General features: G+C 38.4%; 2 protein-coding genes across 2 annotated transcripts; both read right to left on the bottom strand.

Moving 5' to 3' along the window:
- Positions 1-2,082: 2,082 nt before the first annotated feature.
- Positions 2,083-13,377, bottom strand: LOC134817429 (uncharacterized). Its single transcript, XM_063826570.1, has 3 exons — positions 12,844-13,377; positions 2,708-2,876; positions 2,083-2,174 (listed from the first exon to the last, which is right to left on the bottom strand). The coding sequence occupies exons 1-3, from the start codon at positions 13,375-13,377 to the stop codon at positions 2,083-2,085; spliced, it is 795 nt and encodes a 264-aa protein (XP_063682640.1).
- A 210-nt stretch (positions 13,378-13,587) lies between these two features.
- LOC134817428 (uncharacterized) lies at positions 13,588-14,751 on the bottom strand. The gene has a single exon (XM_063826569.1). It carries the CDS (start codon positions 14,749-14,751, stop codon positions 13,588-13,590), a length of 1,164 nt encoding a protein of 387 aa, XP_063682639.1.
- Between the last annotated feature and the right edge of the window lie 3,000 nt (positions 14,752-17,751).

Raw genomic sequence — 17,751 nt, 5'->3', positions numbered from 1 at the left:
TATGATCAGAGACTGATGGAAGCCCAGTAAAAAACAAGCTCGTAAAATTTTTTACAAATAGTAAAATAAGCTGGTTAATGTAAAAAGAAATAGAATTGAAGCAAATAGCAATTGATTATACAACTTCACAACTTAGGTATAACTATAATGAACAGCTATTAAACGGGTAAACCTATCATGGAATTGTTATGGGATCAGCCCCGAATTATAGGTTATTTTGTATGTAATTTTCAGAATTATCCTTTGGGAATAGCGATTATACGGTTATAATTTAACAAATTATCTCGTTCTTGATTTTTTCCAAAACTAAAGTGTGACATACAATTATATCTTATCAGTTATGATCCACACCGATGAAAATGTACAAGGTTACAATTCTGCAGGGTTCGTTAGTTTTAGTGTTCAATTGTGAAGCCATTTAAATCATAAAGATAATGTATGCAAGTAGCTAGCTACATCAGATAATAATCATGAAAGTATAAAGTTGTAACCATTCAATATTTTATAATGATTGCCACAAGATTATTTGCATGAGCTATGATTGTATGGCTATTGATATTTCGTAGCAAACTTAATCGAGAATGTGGACAATACATATTCAAATTCTCAATTAAGTTTAAATGGGTAGTTTCGAAAAATTATTGATTTGATTATTTCGAAAAATTATTGATTATTATTCATTTTCGAATTCAAAGTTTTTAAAAAACTTATTGACTTTATTTCAATTTCGCATTCAAAGATTTTGACAGCGATTGTTTTTTACTGTAGGCGTTATTTCGCTTAAATGTATCAAAGATGTGTTATCATAATCATCAAATTTTCATTGGCACCATGCAGTAATGGCTGCAAGTCAAATATGCATATCTGAAAGTTTAGGCCATTTTCGAATCATTTTCTTTTAATTGTCAATCCAAATCAGGATTCTTCTTTAGAAAAAGCCTTCAGAACAATGCCAGCGAAAGAAGATACGTGTTTGGATTAATAAGATAAAGATACACGAAAAACATTTAATATTTAATTTAACATATAAATTTCATGGTCTTCAGCAATCAAACAAATGCAAATTTTATTTAGAAAATTCAAATTAAATCAGCAATGAAAATGAATCAGATATACAGCCAAAAGTGTACATGCATCCGATGTCATTTCCAGGAAACAACACTTTGGAGGACTTTGGACGGTATTCTACAGTAGCTAAAACAGACGTCAGCGGAGGAGGCCTCAGTCTGAACTCTGAAAGTGGAGCGAGCGCTTCACAAAAAAGGCTCTTGAAAAACCATCTTGTTTTGTTTTTTACTTTTTTTGAACAATTGTACAGCGGTGTTCTTTTAAAATATCAGTAAAGCATTAAATCATTCTCTCTACAGAAATGATATCTTACTGCATAGTAATTGCTATTTGAATTTCTACAGGTCTTTGTACGATCGGTCGATCAATGCGATATGGGTCCTTTTTGTTGCCGCAGAATCACTCAATAAGTTTTGTAAAGATTTGTCCTGGAAAGACGACTCTATGTTAAGGCAGAGCTGCTCGTCTTCTTTCAATCCTCCAGTTTCTCTTGGAGCACTACTTCCACTTCTGTTTGGGCATCTCACTATAGTGTATACCTCTGTCATCCAAGTTCGATATCGTGGCATCCTAAGTAAATAAAGGCAGGGATTGATAGCTACATTAAGTAGAGGGAGGGCAAACTGGATCAGCAAATGGCCATATTGACGAAATCCGTTATTCCCAACGAAGTTTAATCTTACATTAAAGAGGGAGATAAAGTAAATGACCTGCAGTACAAAACATGGCAGGTAACAGATGAGAAATATAGCGGTAAAGAGCCCTATGGTAACCGAGACTCTCCGGAACCTCTTTTCATCTTCACTATGCATTGCTTTTCTTCTCGTCAAAGAAATCGTGCTCACTAAGAAGCTTGAGAACACTAGCAAACTTGGTACAATGAGCTCAAGATGAAGAATTCCTGAGTAGAGACGAGTTGACCATTTTGATTGAAAATGCCCGTTCTTTTCCAATTGCCCAGACATGGTGAAAATTTCACAAAAGGAGACTTCTTTTATATACCGAATTTCTTTTTTAATCAGCCCATTTCCAGTTAAGAGGAAAGTTAAGTCCGTCGTGATCAATAGGACAGAATAACTGAGCACTGCTAAAAGCATATGTTTGAGCTGAAGATTTACGATGCGTTTTAGTGGTTTCACGATAGCGATAGCCCTGGTCACACTGATGAAAATAACCAACAACATTGAAACTCTGATAAGAAGGTAGAATATAACCGGCCATGAATAGCAGATCCCCATGTTACTAAACAGCATTTCAGATCTTGAATTGAACAGGGACACTATGACTGGAAAACTTGCCGCAGAAGTCAAAGCGTCAACAACCGAGATTAATAAATAGAGAAAGTCATGAATTTTTTTTCTTCGTCTTTTCCAGAAGTAAACAAAAGACAGAGCATTGCCTATGATTCCAATAATTGTCAGAAAGATCGCCACAGCTCCAATAAAATGGTCGAGTGAAGTTACACTCGTAAGTTCTGTCCCGTTACGGTGCATCTCTGTAGCAACTCCAATAATGAGGCCTTCGTTATCGAATTTATCGGTAATAAGTTCCATAACCATTGTTATAAGTTCAGGAATGGTACCGGGAGATGATTGTATTGCCAAGGCCGTAGGTAATGGTTCCACTTTCATGGTCAAACCTTCAAATATTGATGTCGGAAGTGTCTCCACGACCATGGTAATAAATTCTTGCTCCATCATCTCGGGCTTGACATCTGGTTTCAATGCTGTTTCATATCCTGATTCATTCTGTTGGATAATGTGAAATGTCGTTGTAGCTTCCGGTTCCAAGTCCATGCTGTTGCGATACTGCGACAACAGAGATAGGTTAATTCCAGTAAACAAAATTAGAGAAAAAACTAGTTTGGTTATTAACTTGTATAAATCGGTACAGTAGAAGAACAAAAAGAATCTAGATTCTAACCTTCTCAAACTTGATTGTTTCCTTTTGATGGGTTAAAAGATAATGCAAAGATACAAAAATCGTGGTTCGAGTACAATAATTGGTGGTCAATTTTCAAAATGTATGTGCAAGTAAAATTATATCATTCTTATAGCGATTTAAACACGGCCTAAATTCGAATGGATAATCAGAGGTTAAAAATGAAACTATCAAATTAGAACTGTTCTTACGTTATAATGACTTACTTAGCGATGGTTGAGACGAAATGATTAGCAGGCGATAAGCCTATAACAGCTTTATAATAATCTGAAGAACCTATAATTATCTCAAGAACCTCAGCTGCTAGGTCGCATCATAATAGTTTAATAGCAGCCCCGGTGTAGCCTGACTGTACAATAGTATCATCTCGGCATTAACAAGCGCGAGATGATTGGAGCCGAGACGGAGTGAGCATACAAATATTACTAATGATCTATGCAAATTATATTATTCATAAACTGTAGCAATCAACTCAGAGTACAAATGGCCCAAATGGCACCTTAATACGATTGTTAGTAGTTCAACCATTAATTCATTTCGCTAAAGTCAGACTTCATCATAAAATACGATCCATGCAAGTTCAAATCCTATAATTATATCTAAAAAAGTATAATAAAATTCACGAAAGGAAGATGGTGTCCATGTCCATTGTCCAGTCATCAGAATACCTCTATAGAAACAAAGCAGAAGTGAATATCGTGCACTGACGCATCAGAAGGAGGTGTCTACGTTTTGTTTCCTAGTGCTCTCACTACTAATGCTGTCGCTGCATGCTTTGAAGATATTTACACAAGCAATCAAGATCTTAGTATGATTAAAAACTTTTCAGATACCGATTCTCTTCAATCGATTTGTTGGAAGCAACGAGTTAAGACTAGTATCGTGCAACAACAACTATTCCAATTCATGACATGGTACTCTACTAGCTGTCTACTAGTACTAGACGAAATCAATGGACCCACGGCCTTCACAGAGAATGCTAGAGACTTCTTATTTCAGAAAAACCTTCTTAAGAATTGCATGTCCTGTCCCGAGAGTAACATGTCCATGTCCTTCATGTTTCCCTGCTCGCGTCCAGATGGACCGACATAGCGTTGCTCCCTTTGCATGGCTCCCCAGAAATCGAATGACTTATGTTATACCCTATTCGAATTGTAATCGTTAATTTAATTCAGCTCAATTTACAACGTTAAAATGAATGCTTGTTGCAACTTATTACTAATTGCATTCAATATATACCATTCATATGATCTGCTTACCATCATGGCATAAGCAGTCCGCGGACTGGGTCGGGTTTCTTGGATACTACCTAAGTTCAATAGCCCAAAAAGTTGAAATAATTGGTTCAATAGAAACAGAGAGATGATGAATACCAAAGATTAACGTAATGGTACATTTAATAGCGAGTAAAAACTGAGAAGTTATCATCAGCACACGATTAGAACAACTCATTATGCCGTCCTGAAAATGCTCATTCCTCTGGCATTCACCACACATTTTCAGCTAAATTATCCTTTCCATAGTTTACACTTACAGTAAGATCTCTGGATGTACTCCAAATTAGCTGCTCAATGCAATGTTTCGTTCTCATATCGAATGTCCAATAACCAGATTGCAGTTTTTAAATATCTAACGAGCTTGAGCTTCTAAGAGACTGATGACACTTGACAGGGAACATATGATCAATTTTCGAGCAATTACAATGTTTGAGAACGACCGTTTATAAAAAATGTACAACAAAAGAAGCTGGGTTAGAGATCGTTCACATGTAACGGAAAATAATAGCCCCAAAATTTCTGGGCACAATTTACGGAGGCACGATTTAAACGGGCATTAAAGTCAACTCCTAATGCTCCGAACTGGACTTCTTAAAACATTAACATCATAATAGGAACAATATTTCGACCCTTCTTTAGAAGTTAGAACATAAGAATAGATGATACCACTCCAAGGAATGAAATGGATGCTACTTGAGTTTGGGTTGGGGGCTGATGACTTGTGTTGTGATTTGCAGAATGGAACAATGGTTGGTCCAGGGAGGGATTAGAGGTGTCACGTGTTAACGTTTAAAATTAGGTAATTTAGGCAACATGCCGGGTCCTTAGCGTCAGTTCACGTGGCCACTTGCAGTAAGTATTTGCAATTCTGATCTCAGGTAGTCGGTACTTAGGTAACATGCCCGGTCCTATAAAGAGTAGTAAAGAGTACTGACAAATAAGAACTATAAATAATATAAATCAGATTCCCTGAAGAACAGAATACAGATTAACCTGATTTAGTGATGATAATTTGATTAGTCCACATTGTCAAAGTGTTACAGAGCTCTTTATAGTAGAGATCAAGTGTCTTTTTGGCAACACCTGCTGCAGTCAACCAAAGACATTATACAGGATACACTTTGTCTTTCGTTTGATGGGGCTGTTGAGTGTTGGTAGCCTGGCGTGGGGGGGGGGGGTGGAGTGTGGAGAGAGGGAAAAGCTGGAAGCCCCAGACAATTTGTGCAATTTCGATCTTCTATAATAGTTAAATAGTAGTAACTTAATTAATTCACTCAGGAGAAAACGTCGAAATCAACAAAAGAGATCAGTTTATAATGGTCACGCTTTGACGCAGATTGATAGCAAATCTAAGCGAACTGGGTATAATGACTGGGTAGTGTATGTACAAGACAGGCACTGTACGGCACTGTACGGCACTGTACGGCATTCTAGCGTTTAAGCGAGCGGGACCACATAGGAATATCTCATTAGGGCGTGACTCGTGAGTGCTGTAAATAATGTAATCGCAGAAATTTGACGTAAAATGACTCGGATCGCTTTATCATTAATAATAGTATGTGATACGAATGATGATGTCACTATTGTGTTCATAACTTTAATTTGTATTGTCTGCCATACTATATAATTTAATGTTGCATCATTTTGTTCATCGGTAGCCAAAATATTTTTGATTTCAGGATTCTGCACATTTTTCGTCAAATTGCAAACAAAAAATAATAAAACCCCCAATTTTCGGGCTCTTTGCATGACCATTTTCTGCTCACCGGGAGTTTCTTCGGTATCCAATTCTACAAGTGTTTCGTGTACATCGAAATCCCAACTTATCTGAATTTTCGATAACCAGGAAATTTTGTCGAAATCAGCTTTCCCACAGGACTCTCGGTAAAGCGGAGTTAGTGCATTAATTTTAATTTTCTGAAAAGAAAAAAAATTCCATTCTTGGTTAAAAGGGGTTTTAAAAGCTTTACCACAGTAAAGAAATATTAGATCAAGCAAAGAAGTTTACAAGAAATTGAATAATTCAACAGAAAATAATTAAGCAAAACAATTGAATCAATATAATCAAGAGTAGAATGAATGCATCAGTTCCACGTGAAGAAAAGGATTGAAAATGTGTTAAATACTCCATTAATTCGGGGAAAATCGATCAGATATAAATTCAAAACATGATCAAACTTTATTCATCGTCCATTGTACATGGTCAAATAAAGTATGATTTAAATATCAAACAATCATTCACATAAAAATTCTGATTATAAATTAAATTTCGTACTTCCATCAATAATAAATATTAGGGACGTTCATAATAACAAAATATCCTCAAATAATTGCTACTGTACCTCCGGCTTATCTGTTGTTCCTAAGGTCAAATAACTCAAATTTTTGAAGCTTCAATTCAAACATGAAGCACTGCCACCGGCCACGGGCCACGCCCATCAATTTAGGCATGAAGGAGTGCGTTAAGTGCTTCAAAAGAGTGTTTGTCTTTCATAAATGATAGAAAAAGGTTATTTTTAGTCAAAGTCTCAAGTCTCCACGAGTCACGACCTTTGGTTCAGGGCTCAGGCGCAGCGATCTCGCTCCTCCGCAGCATTATATGCCGCGAGATTTGCTTAAGGTGTCGTACTCGTAGAGACATGAGACTTCGACTAAAGTTAACTTTTTCCTACCATTTATATTAGAGCTAGAGTAGCAATCTATCAGTTTTAGGCGATATAAATTCAAAACATGTTTAAACATTATTTGATTGTCCATGATCAAACAAAATACGATTTAACTATTAAGCAATTATTCACACAAAAATGCTCCCATCACAAATAAACATTACATATTATGTATATTCTTTGTTTCTTAATAAGGAGGTAATCACAGACTATTGTCTTAGAGTTTCACAGTTTGTGATCGACGCCTTGACAAATGATTTTGCACTTAATGAAGTCCGACTGTTTTATTATCGTTTTTGACAAGGTTTTTTGAGGATGGTCTTCATATGAACAACTGGATGAAGTACCAGTGAAGTACCAGTAGCATTTACCAGTTCTAAACTTTGGTATGGTGTGTCCAGATCCAATACCCCTGACAATGTGGGACATCAGTGAGATAGGCCAGTAAATCATTGCTTAAGAAGACGTGTTCCAGCTTTACCTGCAGTGACTGCACAAGCGCCACTTGTATTGGAGCTTTCCACTGTCTCGGCTGGATAACAGTGAGTCATTTTAAGTAAATGAATCAGCCATTTTCGGTACTGAGGCATTCTTAGCATGAACAGGTAAGGCTTTATGGTGGCATTCAGGAGGGGGAGAAAGAATTGGATCAGCAAGTGACCATAATGTTTGAATCCACTAATCTCAAGAATTGGCAACCTGATGATGAAGTAGGAGGTAAAGTAGACCACTTGCAACAGGAACAACGGTAGGTAGCAGAACAGGAATAGGGCGGTAAAGAGCCCTATGGTGATGGAGACAAATCGGAACTTCTTTTCATCTTTACTCTGCAATGCTTTTCTTCTTGACAAGGCGATTACGCTCACTGAAAAGCTTACAAAAACCACCAGACATGGTAGAATAAGTCCAAGGTTAAAAATTGCTGCGTAGAGACGTGTGGACCATTCTGATCGAAAATCCTCAATTTCCCAATCCTCATTTAATACAGTGAACATCTCACAGAAAGATGCTCGCTTCATGTACCTTATTCCTCTACCAACCGATCCATTTCCAGATAAGAGAAAAGCAAGGTCGATAGTGACTAGCAGGATAGAACATGCCATCATACCTACAACCACATGTTTGGGCTCAAGTTTAACGCTGTTATGTTTCGCTGGTCTCACAATGGCAACACTCCGGGTCACACTCACCAAGATAACCAATAGCATCGAAACTCTGATAAGAAGGTAGAATGTAACCGGCCATGAATTGCAAATTGCTGAGTTGAAAAATAGCATTTCAAATCTTGAATTGAGCAGAGACGCTATAACCGGAACACTTGCTGCAGAGATCAAAGCGTCAACAACACAGATGACTGAATAAAGGAAGTTATGAATTGTCTTCTTTCTTCTTTTCCAGAAATAGAAAAAGGAAAAATGTGGCCTATGAATCCAATGATCATCAGAAAGATGACAAAAGCTCCAATAAAATGATCGGTCGAAGCAGAAAAGGCATCATCAGTGTACTCAGGTTGTTCACTGCCGTTTTCCTGGTTAATAGGTTCTGTTTTCCTAAAGCCAATAATTGGCTTTTCAATTATAGGTCCTATGACTGTATCATTGTGAGACTCCTCCATACTGCCGTGACGTTGCTTAACAATGTTAAAGTTAACATTAATTACTTACTGCCATAGATTAGGTCGATAATTGATATTTTAAAATTAAATTACATGGCTCATTTGAGTTTAGTAGAGAGGAGGAAGTGTAAAAGGGACAAAGGGTAGGGAAGGTTGTAGCGGGCATATAGGGAAAGGGAGAAGTGATCGGCTAAAGAGTAAAAACGGAAGTTGCTCGAATTTCGATAGCTACGACCTCAATGTGATTGACACTATAACTATAGGCAATACTAAGAATTTTGAATTACCTGCAAAATGTCAATGAAACAGTATGATAACTGCAAAACCTGTTTAATTGTCACGTGATGTGAATTAGGGGGGGGGGGGCTAAATGTTAATTAGGGGGGCCGGGGGGGGTAAATGTTAATTAACATTTGCTCAAGCTAAAGAAAACGGCACGGCACACTATAAGACAGGATAAGACAAAGGTTCAACAAGAACGCAGCTGCACAGTGCACACAATTAACTTGGTCAAACTCATCATGCTATCTATTATACTGAGAATTGAGAATAAACGGTTCCTACACAATTTAAGACTGAGGCATGTGACAAAAGTTTTTCTTGACAAAGCAAATGTATAACAGTACCTTGCGAACTTGTGGGTTACTATTACAGCAAACGGCCCGGGTCCGGGTATAATTTACAGTGCTGCACGCCGCCGCCGCCGCCAAAGATTTTCCGGCCACGCCGCCGCCGCCGTTTTTAAACGGCGTACACGGCGTGGACCTGTTTATACGCTGAATGCGCCGTTTCGTAATTTTGGCAAGAATTTTTTGAACGGAATCCAACATTTCAGACCATATTATTTTCTATATAATTTCTACACGAGTGGATACTGTAGCACTAGCAGGCATCGCTAATGTCGATATTTTAGAAATTGCTCTCCACATGGCATTATTCTAGAGGAAAATTTAATCTGCGAAATCACATGACCTCACGCCGATTACGCCGCCGCCACCGTTTTTAACCACGCCGCCGTTTTGAAAAAAACGGCGGCGTGCAGCACAGATAATTTAGACCTACACCCATGCTATTATAGGACTGTTTAGTGTTTAATTAGGACTATAGCATGTGTGTACGTTTAATTTATACTCGACCGCGGTTGTATCTTTACCTTTGTTATTAAAGGTACTAAAGAAGGATCAATTGCTCATGAATTGAAAGTTATTCAAATGAGGCAGCAGAGCTCATTAAATGGTGCTGAATGTATGAATAATATTCTCAAGATGTGTGTCTGTGTGTCTGTGTGTCTGTGGGTCTGTGTGTATGTGTGTCTGTGTGTCTGTGTGTCTGTCTGTGTGTCTGTGTGTCTGTGTGTCTGTGTGTCTGTGTGTCTGTGTGTCTGTGTGTCTGTGTGTCTGTGTGTCTGTGTGTCTGTGTGTCTGTGTGTCTGTGTGTCTGTGTGTCTGTGTGTCTGTGTGTCTGTGTGTCTGTCTGTGTGTCTGTGTGTCTGTGTGTCTGTGTGTCTGTGTGTCTGTGGGTCTGTGTGTATGTGTGTATGTGTGTCTGTGTGTCTGTCTGTCTGTGGGTAATTTCCGAGCGGTTTAATCAAGAAAACGGTAGGAGTTATGAGACTGGTTTTTCCGGAATATTTCGACAAATCTCTGACGAAGCCAAATGATTAAAATTGGCTGGTGGTAAGTGGTTTAATCGATGGTTTTGTACTTAAAATTTTATATCAAATTTTATATCAAAGTGACCCCCTTTTTGTCTCTCTCTCTCTCACTCTCTCTCCCCATTTACAGCTCCCCTAATTACTGCTTTGTACATAATTAGGTAATTTGGCAGTGAAGCCTATTAAGTATTGCTATTGGATACGTATTGCGTGATGGGCGCTCAGAATTAAATTTATTCAAATGCGGCCGGTTTCAACTGAGCGAATTTATACTTTAGCACAATTTTAACTTTTGCATTGTTTATACTTTTGCAATTCAACTGCGATAGTGAAGTCCCGGCCGTAGGCACGGGTTACACTAGTGTATGAATAATTACGAAATACAGATCGAGTCTTGATTCAAATGATGCTGCAGAGTGTAGGACTCAATCAATTGGCCTGAATCAATAGTAAATGGGCTAAAAGTAATTTATCGGCGCAAGATCGCATACGAACGTCGAACACTCAATTTCGCTTCCATATGTTATTTTGGTGCGATCAGTGCTCGCGTGTATATTGCGGAATGCATATCTATCAATAGCGGAGAAAAACCAAAGTTACATTTTCAACAACTCAGTAAACATACTATTCAATATAGTGGAAAAGAGAAATACAAACTAAAGAGAAAAATGCATGTTGCATGAGAGTAGGAACCAAATAATTATAATCTAAATTTACATTGCAATACTCATCACACTTTTTCGTGGCAAGAAAAAGTGAAAACATTAAACACGGCTGACATGGGATTACTTACATACTGTAGTAATATGATATTATAATAGTGTAGTAATATAATACTGTAGTAATATGATATTATAATAGTGTAGTAATATAATACTGTAGTAATATGATATTATAATAGTGTAATAATATAATACTGTAGTAATATGATATTATAATAGTGTAGTAATATAATACTGTAGTAATATGATATTATAATAGTGTAGTAATATAATACTGTAGTAATATGATATTATAATAGTGTAGTAATATAATACTGTAGTAATATGATATTATAATAGTGTAGTAATATAATACTGTAGTAATATGATATTATAATAGTGTCGTAATATAATACTGTAGTAATATGATATTATAATAGTGTAGTAATATAATACTATAATACAGGGTGGGCCAAAAGTCAGTACCCATACGTTGGCCTATATAGCTCAGTCACTGAGTGCCCAATTTAAATACGTCTTTCTGGTATGACTTAGTACCACCACTGGTTCGAGGAATTTGTCAACTCGAAAAATATTCGCGTTCATTTTTTTCAAATGGAGGTTCATTTTCACATTTATTTGATAGTTTGGATAGTCGGATCAAGCTAAATGTTATTTAATTGTGTTTGGCCATTCGAATTACGTTTGTCCTGAAAGAATTAGAACTGTAGCTTCTCAGATGACCGAGATATGAAGCATAACGAGTTTATTCATTACGTGTGATCAGGTGATTGGTTTACCTAATCACGTGATAAGGTTCCCCCGTTAACTACCCCGTTAAACATTATGGGAATTATTAAGGGTGCCCAATTAAGGTGTCGTGTCACGGTGTCACATAATCACCCAGTCAATATTGTTAACGAGATACAGAAAATGCTTGATAACTTCGTCATTTCTAATCCGTTTTGCCTCATGTTTTCAGATCATATGCAACATTTGATAATCTACCGTCACTAAAAAAATCAGGGGTTCAGCATGTTCAGAGAAAACAATATAGGTGTTTTAATATTGAATGGGCGTGGTCTAAAATATTCGAATTTTCAAATTTTGACGACGGAATCCTCGAACCAGTAAGTACAGTATGCCATCTGCAAAGCAACAGCTCTCAAATATACAACACGGCGGAGCTATTAAGGCCAACGTATGGGTACTGACTTTTGGCCCACCCTGTATATAAACAAAAGCTCTAAGAAACAGATAGTAAACAAAGTAAACATTTCTGTCCCCTAATCTTTCTCAAACAAAAGTCATGCAATTTGCATACTTCTCCATTTAACTCTATTCTGAGCAATTAACGTTAAATAGTCCAAATCACATAAATTATTTAACGATAATTTTCGGACACTAAGGTCGTGTAGAATCAGTGAGAAAAGGTTTGACTGCGGTCTTCCACGCCGCCCTTGAAGCTGTAAGGTGTTGACAGCAAAAACAAGCGACGAATAGGCTGGACCATCTGTAGGCCCACGCAGTACATGTCCGAGCATCCTCCACCGACTACGAGCCACTTTAGCTGACAATGGTTCGCTATTGCAGCGTTTATACAAGTTCTTGTTGGAGATGATGTGAGGGTATTTGTAATTCAAAATTGATCGCAGATGACGTCTGTGAGCAATATCTAGTTTTTCCAATACTGATTTAGGGGCAGCCCAGCAAGATGAATTGTACATTAAAACGGATACTACCAGAGCCTCATACAACAGAAGCCTCTTGCTCAGAGGGATCTTATGGTTCCAAGCTTTCTTGTATTTGTTAAACGCGGCATATCCCAGACATATCCTTCTAAAGATGTCCTCCTTACTACAAAGCATGGAGCCAAGCGTGATACTCTTTCTCCAGAGCTCGTTCCCTGCAATTGGCTTACCCTGATCGTCTTTATATTAGCTCCCTTTTCAGCTAAGTACACATGAGTGAAATCAGTTTTGTCTTCGTTAACGAAGAGATTCCAATCTTTAAGGACTTCTGTTGCAATAGGCAACAGCTCCCTCAAATTGTCTTCATCTTCATCATTGAAGTCGATATCATCAGCATACTCACTGTCAAGTGGAAGACCAATATCGGTGATAGGTGGGTTAGGCCTATTCGTTGCAGTTTCAAGCCTGTTACGGAGGTCACGCAAGGCACCCGCTAAGACAAGTGTGAACAAGCATCCAGACAGACAGTCACCTTGGAATGCACCGAGAAAACTCTGGAATTCAGCAGACAGTGTACCGTTGATGTTGACTTTGAGCTTGGTGTTGGAAAGCAAAAGTCTTACCAAACGGACTTCGTCATCATCACAGCCACACTCAACAAGAAGATCGAGGATGGTAGATCGTCGTATAGTGTCAAAGGCACTAGACATGTCGATCCCCATACGATGGTATTCCCACCTCTTCCTCTGGACAACTGATAACATCACACGCTGGCACCATACAATGTCAGCACATGATCTACCCTGCTTGTAAGCACATTGCCATGGACCAGTGAAGGCATTGACTTTATTCTCAATTCTCTTCAAGGTTGCCATTGAAAGAATCTTTCTAACAGCATTTGAGAGAGTGAGGGGTCGTAGATTCTTCACTGGACCAATGGGCTTATTTGGCTTCTGTAAGGGGGCAATGTTTGCCTATCCAATGGGGTCAAGGTAGGAATTGGTCTCGAAGCTTCTATTGATAATGTCTGCAAAACGACTGTGTACTGATCCAGTAGAATACTTGAGAAGCTCATTAGGAATCCCATCTGGGCCGTTAGCTCGACCATTTTTGAGACTTCTAGCAGCTGATCCGATTTCTTCACTAGTGAATGGCTTAACTAGTGGGCGAGGAGGTCCTACAAAAGAATCTAAAGGTGCTTCATCACGAGTAAGTTGTTGCTCAAGGTACTTAGCAACTACGGCAGCTTTACCAGTGTCTGTTGCAATATTGCACCCTTGCTCATCATGAACACCAATACTAGAAGGGGCTTTACTTTCAGGTAAGTTCAGGGTTCGAACAGCTTCAAACATTTTCTTACTATCTGTTGTTGAACTGATGGTATTACAGATAGCATCAGCAGCAGCTGATCGTATGTTAGAAAGTCTCTGCTTGATCTGATTGGTGAGGCAGTTAATAGATGATCTAAGTGAGGTTCTGTCTAAAGACTGGTTATCATTAAGCTGCTGTCTCAACAAGTAACGCTGGCTAGATAAGTTTTTCACCTCATCATCGTCGCTGCGATTACGTTTCCTGTGTCTGATGACACCAATTGACGATTTTGCAGCATCCTTTATGGACTCAAGTAAGCCATTCAAGTCTGAATTTGGATCCAGAGCAGAAACAGTGTTACTTAAGTTATCATCTAAGGATTGACGATATTTCACCTGAATGGTGGGGTTCGAGGTGAGTTCAGAGGTGTTGAACTTTAAGGATGACTTGGAGTGGCGTTTATAGCAAAGACAGATGTCCTTAAAGTCTACTCTAGTGACAACAAATCTGTGATCAGAGTATGTCAAGGTGCCTGCATAAGATCTAGAATCTTGTAGCATTGGCTTCGACCTACTTCGACACAGGATGAAATCGATCTGAGAATAGACCGGGATCGTCTTTTTACTATTTCGCCCGGCACTCCAGTCCTTCCTCCAGCCAGTGTAGGTGGTCGTATGTCGAGCAGGATGATAAAAACCAGTGTTGGAGGCAAAGAGGTCAAATTCTGATAACAAGTCTAACAAGTTTTCTCCCATATCGTTGCGCAAACCCATACCATGTTTACCCATGAAACGACCAAAACCAAAGTCCTTATCTGAAGCAGTCATTTTTCCCAACTTTGAATTAAAATCTCCCAAAACAAATATATCAACATTAGCAGGGACGTTTAGAGCGTCCCTAACTTGGCCGTAAAAATTAATCAACAGTTGTTGATCATTTTCTGCAAGTTTCTTGTGTGGCCCATATACATTGACTACCCTACATTTGATAAATTTTCCAGATTTTGTAGGGAGTTCTAGGTCCAAAAAGATTACTCGATCACTGATACTGTTCCAGCATACCACATAGTCAATAAATCGGGGACTGATAACAAAACCGAGTCCATACTGCCGGCCATTTTTCTGCTCAAACAATAATAGTTTGTATCCGTTGCTAAGACTGCAAGAATCCGGTTTTACAACCTTAGTCTCCTGAATAGCGCAGATATCTATGCCGTACCGTAGACAATCGGTACCCAGTTGCTCCCGTTTGCTGTGGATGTCGTCTGGATCATCACAAGAACCGAGGCCACGTATGTTAAAGGTGGCGAAGCTGATGAGGAGTGTAGCAAACAGGGATCGTCCTGCAGCTGAGGTAAACATTACGGAGGGCGATGTTGTCGTCTCTCCGCCGCTGGCGTTACCCATACGGTCCATCTAAAAATACTACTTACTGTAATAATAATATAATCAATGACGCCTTCTGCAGCCTGATTGCTTGAATGATCTAATAAGTTTCCTGATTCGTTAATAAAACAATTAATTAATGATTGTTTTGTTAAATAATTGTTTTTTCAATGAATCAGGAAACTTAGCAGATCATTCAAGAAGGGGTCTTTACGAGGGGCTCATGATCCAACCAGCGAGTAATAAAATTCAATTTCCACATTACAAGGATTCCGGCTTTCTATACATTTAATGACTGAATGATTGATTAACTGATTTATATCAATCTACCAGTAGGACACATTCAAAATGTTCATTGCATCAAAGGTTACTCCGGATATACTGCTTCCAGTACCTTGGTGACGACTTGTGTCACTGTTACCAACCTCACTGATTGGTCACTGGTCAAAATGTCAGTCAAAACCGCGAAATTTTGGTCAAGGGGACGGCAGAAATGCTCTTCTTTAAAAATATCCAAAATCTCTTATATTCTCATGATTTTTGGGAATAGAACCTTGAGTACCCCAATCCTCAGCGACGTTGTATTTGTAAAATGGTCATTCAAGAAAAATTCATTCAAACAGTGAAATTTGGGGTGCGGAAAGCTGAAATTCGAATATGTCCTACCATGCAGTACTATTAGGACATATTCAAAAATGTTATTTTATCAAAGGTTTCTCCGGATATATATACTGCTTCCAGTGCCTTGATGGAGATTTGCGTCACTCTCACCGACCTCACTGATTGGTCACTGATCAAAATTTCAGTCAAAGCGAGACCATTTTCTACAGAGATGGTGATATATATGCTTTGAAAATTTCAGTTGCATGATCATAATATCTTTCCAAGTGCGGTGAAAGGAATTATTAATGATTAAGTAGCTTGGAAATAAGACTGATTTTAAGGCCTATAATAGATTCGGAAAAATGAAAAAGTTCCAGGCCTCCATGTTCCTTATTGCGAGTGATTATTTTCCGTTTAATTTTATCATGTTTGCAACCCTTATCACGTTTACCTGGGGACCTCAGGCTATCCTGTTCATAAACATAGATTCGGCGGAATGACAGGCTGAGCGCGGCCCAGTAATTATTACGTTTGCAACCCCGCTGTTAGCACCAGATCTGTCAAGTTTAATAAACGATTCCTGCACTGCATACGTCAGGGTTTATAGTTTACCAGTACGTGTTTCATGGTTGTCAATCAAAGTTACAACGAATTCTTCATGTAGGCATCCTGGGTATATCATGACTTCATCATCGATTTAATAATTACTTTACCACCCCCGGCGCGTGGGGACATGTTTTTGCTAGTACTAGTAGTACTACTAGTAGTAGTTAGCGACGTTACTTTATGGTTAACGGGTGATACTCTTAAAATATTTGTTCCAAATATTACCAGGACCGTCGACGCGGGCTTTTACTAATTCGCTCGCCCAAAAATTTCACATGACTTTGGTTTTTATGGTTTTGCAGCCGTACAAAACGGTTTTACATAAACCCTAATCCCAACCCTAACCCTAACCATAACCCCGAAGCTATCCATAACCCTTACCACAACCCTAACCCTAACCCGAGCCCTAAACAATCGAATTCATGTTTTACTATATATGGTCACGTGACAGGCTATAGCCTGTCACGTGACCAGAACGGTTTTTTGCCCATAACTCTCCAGGGTAGCATTTTTACCCTACGTCATGTGGGGTGATTCGGAATCAGCGTCCAAAAATACACCGATTGAGATCTATTTCATACCCAAAGGGCCTTTTCACAAGAATTTTCTTAAAATTTGGGCGAGCGATTTAGTAGGAGCGGTCGACGCGCGGACGAGTTCAACTCGGCGCGCGCGTCTTGGTAGGTTACAAACCTACAACTTTATGGGTAGGGGGTGCACGATAAAAATAAACTTGCTCGGATAATTTACAAAATTTTCTTACCATTGTTTTCTAGAGACTGTGAGAATTTTCGCAGTACCAAATTTGTCATATCTTTTCGGAAAGATCAGTAAGTTTCGCCTATTATATATTATATTATATATAGGCTAGGTGCCATATTTGATGGTGCGCGGCTTTTGGTGCAAAAGTAGTTGTAAAAGTTGCGTAATTTGACAAAATTCGTTTATTTTTGTCGTATTATTCTGTCATATCTTTGGTTCCTTGAATGAGATCATTTTGAAAATTGGTGAAATACTGAAAATCTTTTTACCTGAGGACCCCAGGCTATTATGTTCATTAACATATAAATAATAAAGATTTGGCGGAATGACAGGCTGAGCGCGGCCCAGTAAAAATCTTTCAATAGGGCTTTCACAACTGTCCGAAAAAATTGATGGAGATCAGAGTCGAGTTTGGAGTTGATATAGTGATCAAAATGGGGCAAAATACGCTGCTTTTAGCTGTAACATAAT

This window comes from Bolinopsis microptera, chromosome 6 (assembly GCF_026151205.1).
Source record: "Bolinopsis microptera isolate Bmic1 chromosome 6, MBARI_Bmic_1.0, whole genome shotgun sequence".
NCBI classification, from domain to species: Eukaryota; Metazoa; Ctenophora; class Tentaculata; order Lobata; family Bolinopsidae; genus Bolinopsis; species Bolinopsis microptera.
The sequence above is the reverse complement of the archived record's forward strand: the minus strand, read 5'-3'. Positions and strand labels throughout refer to the sequence as shown.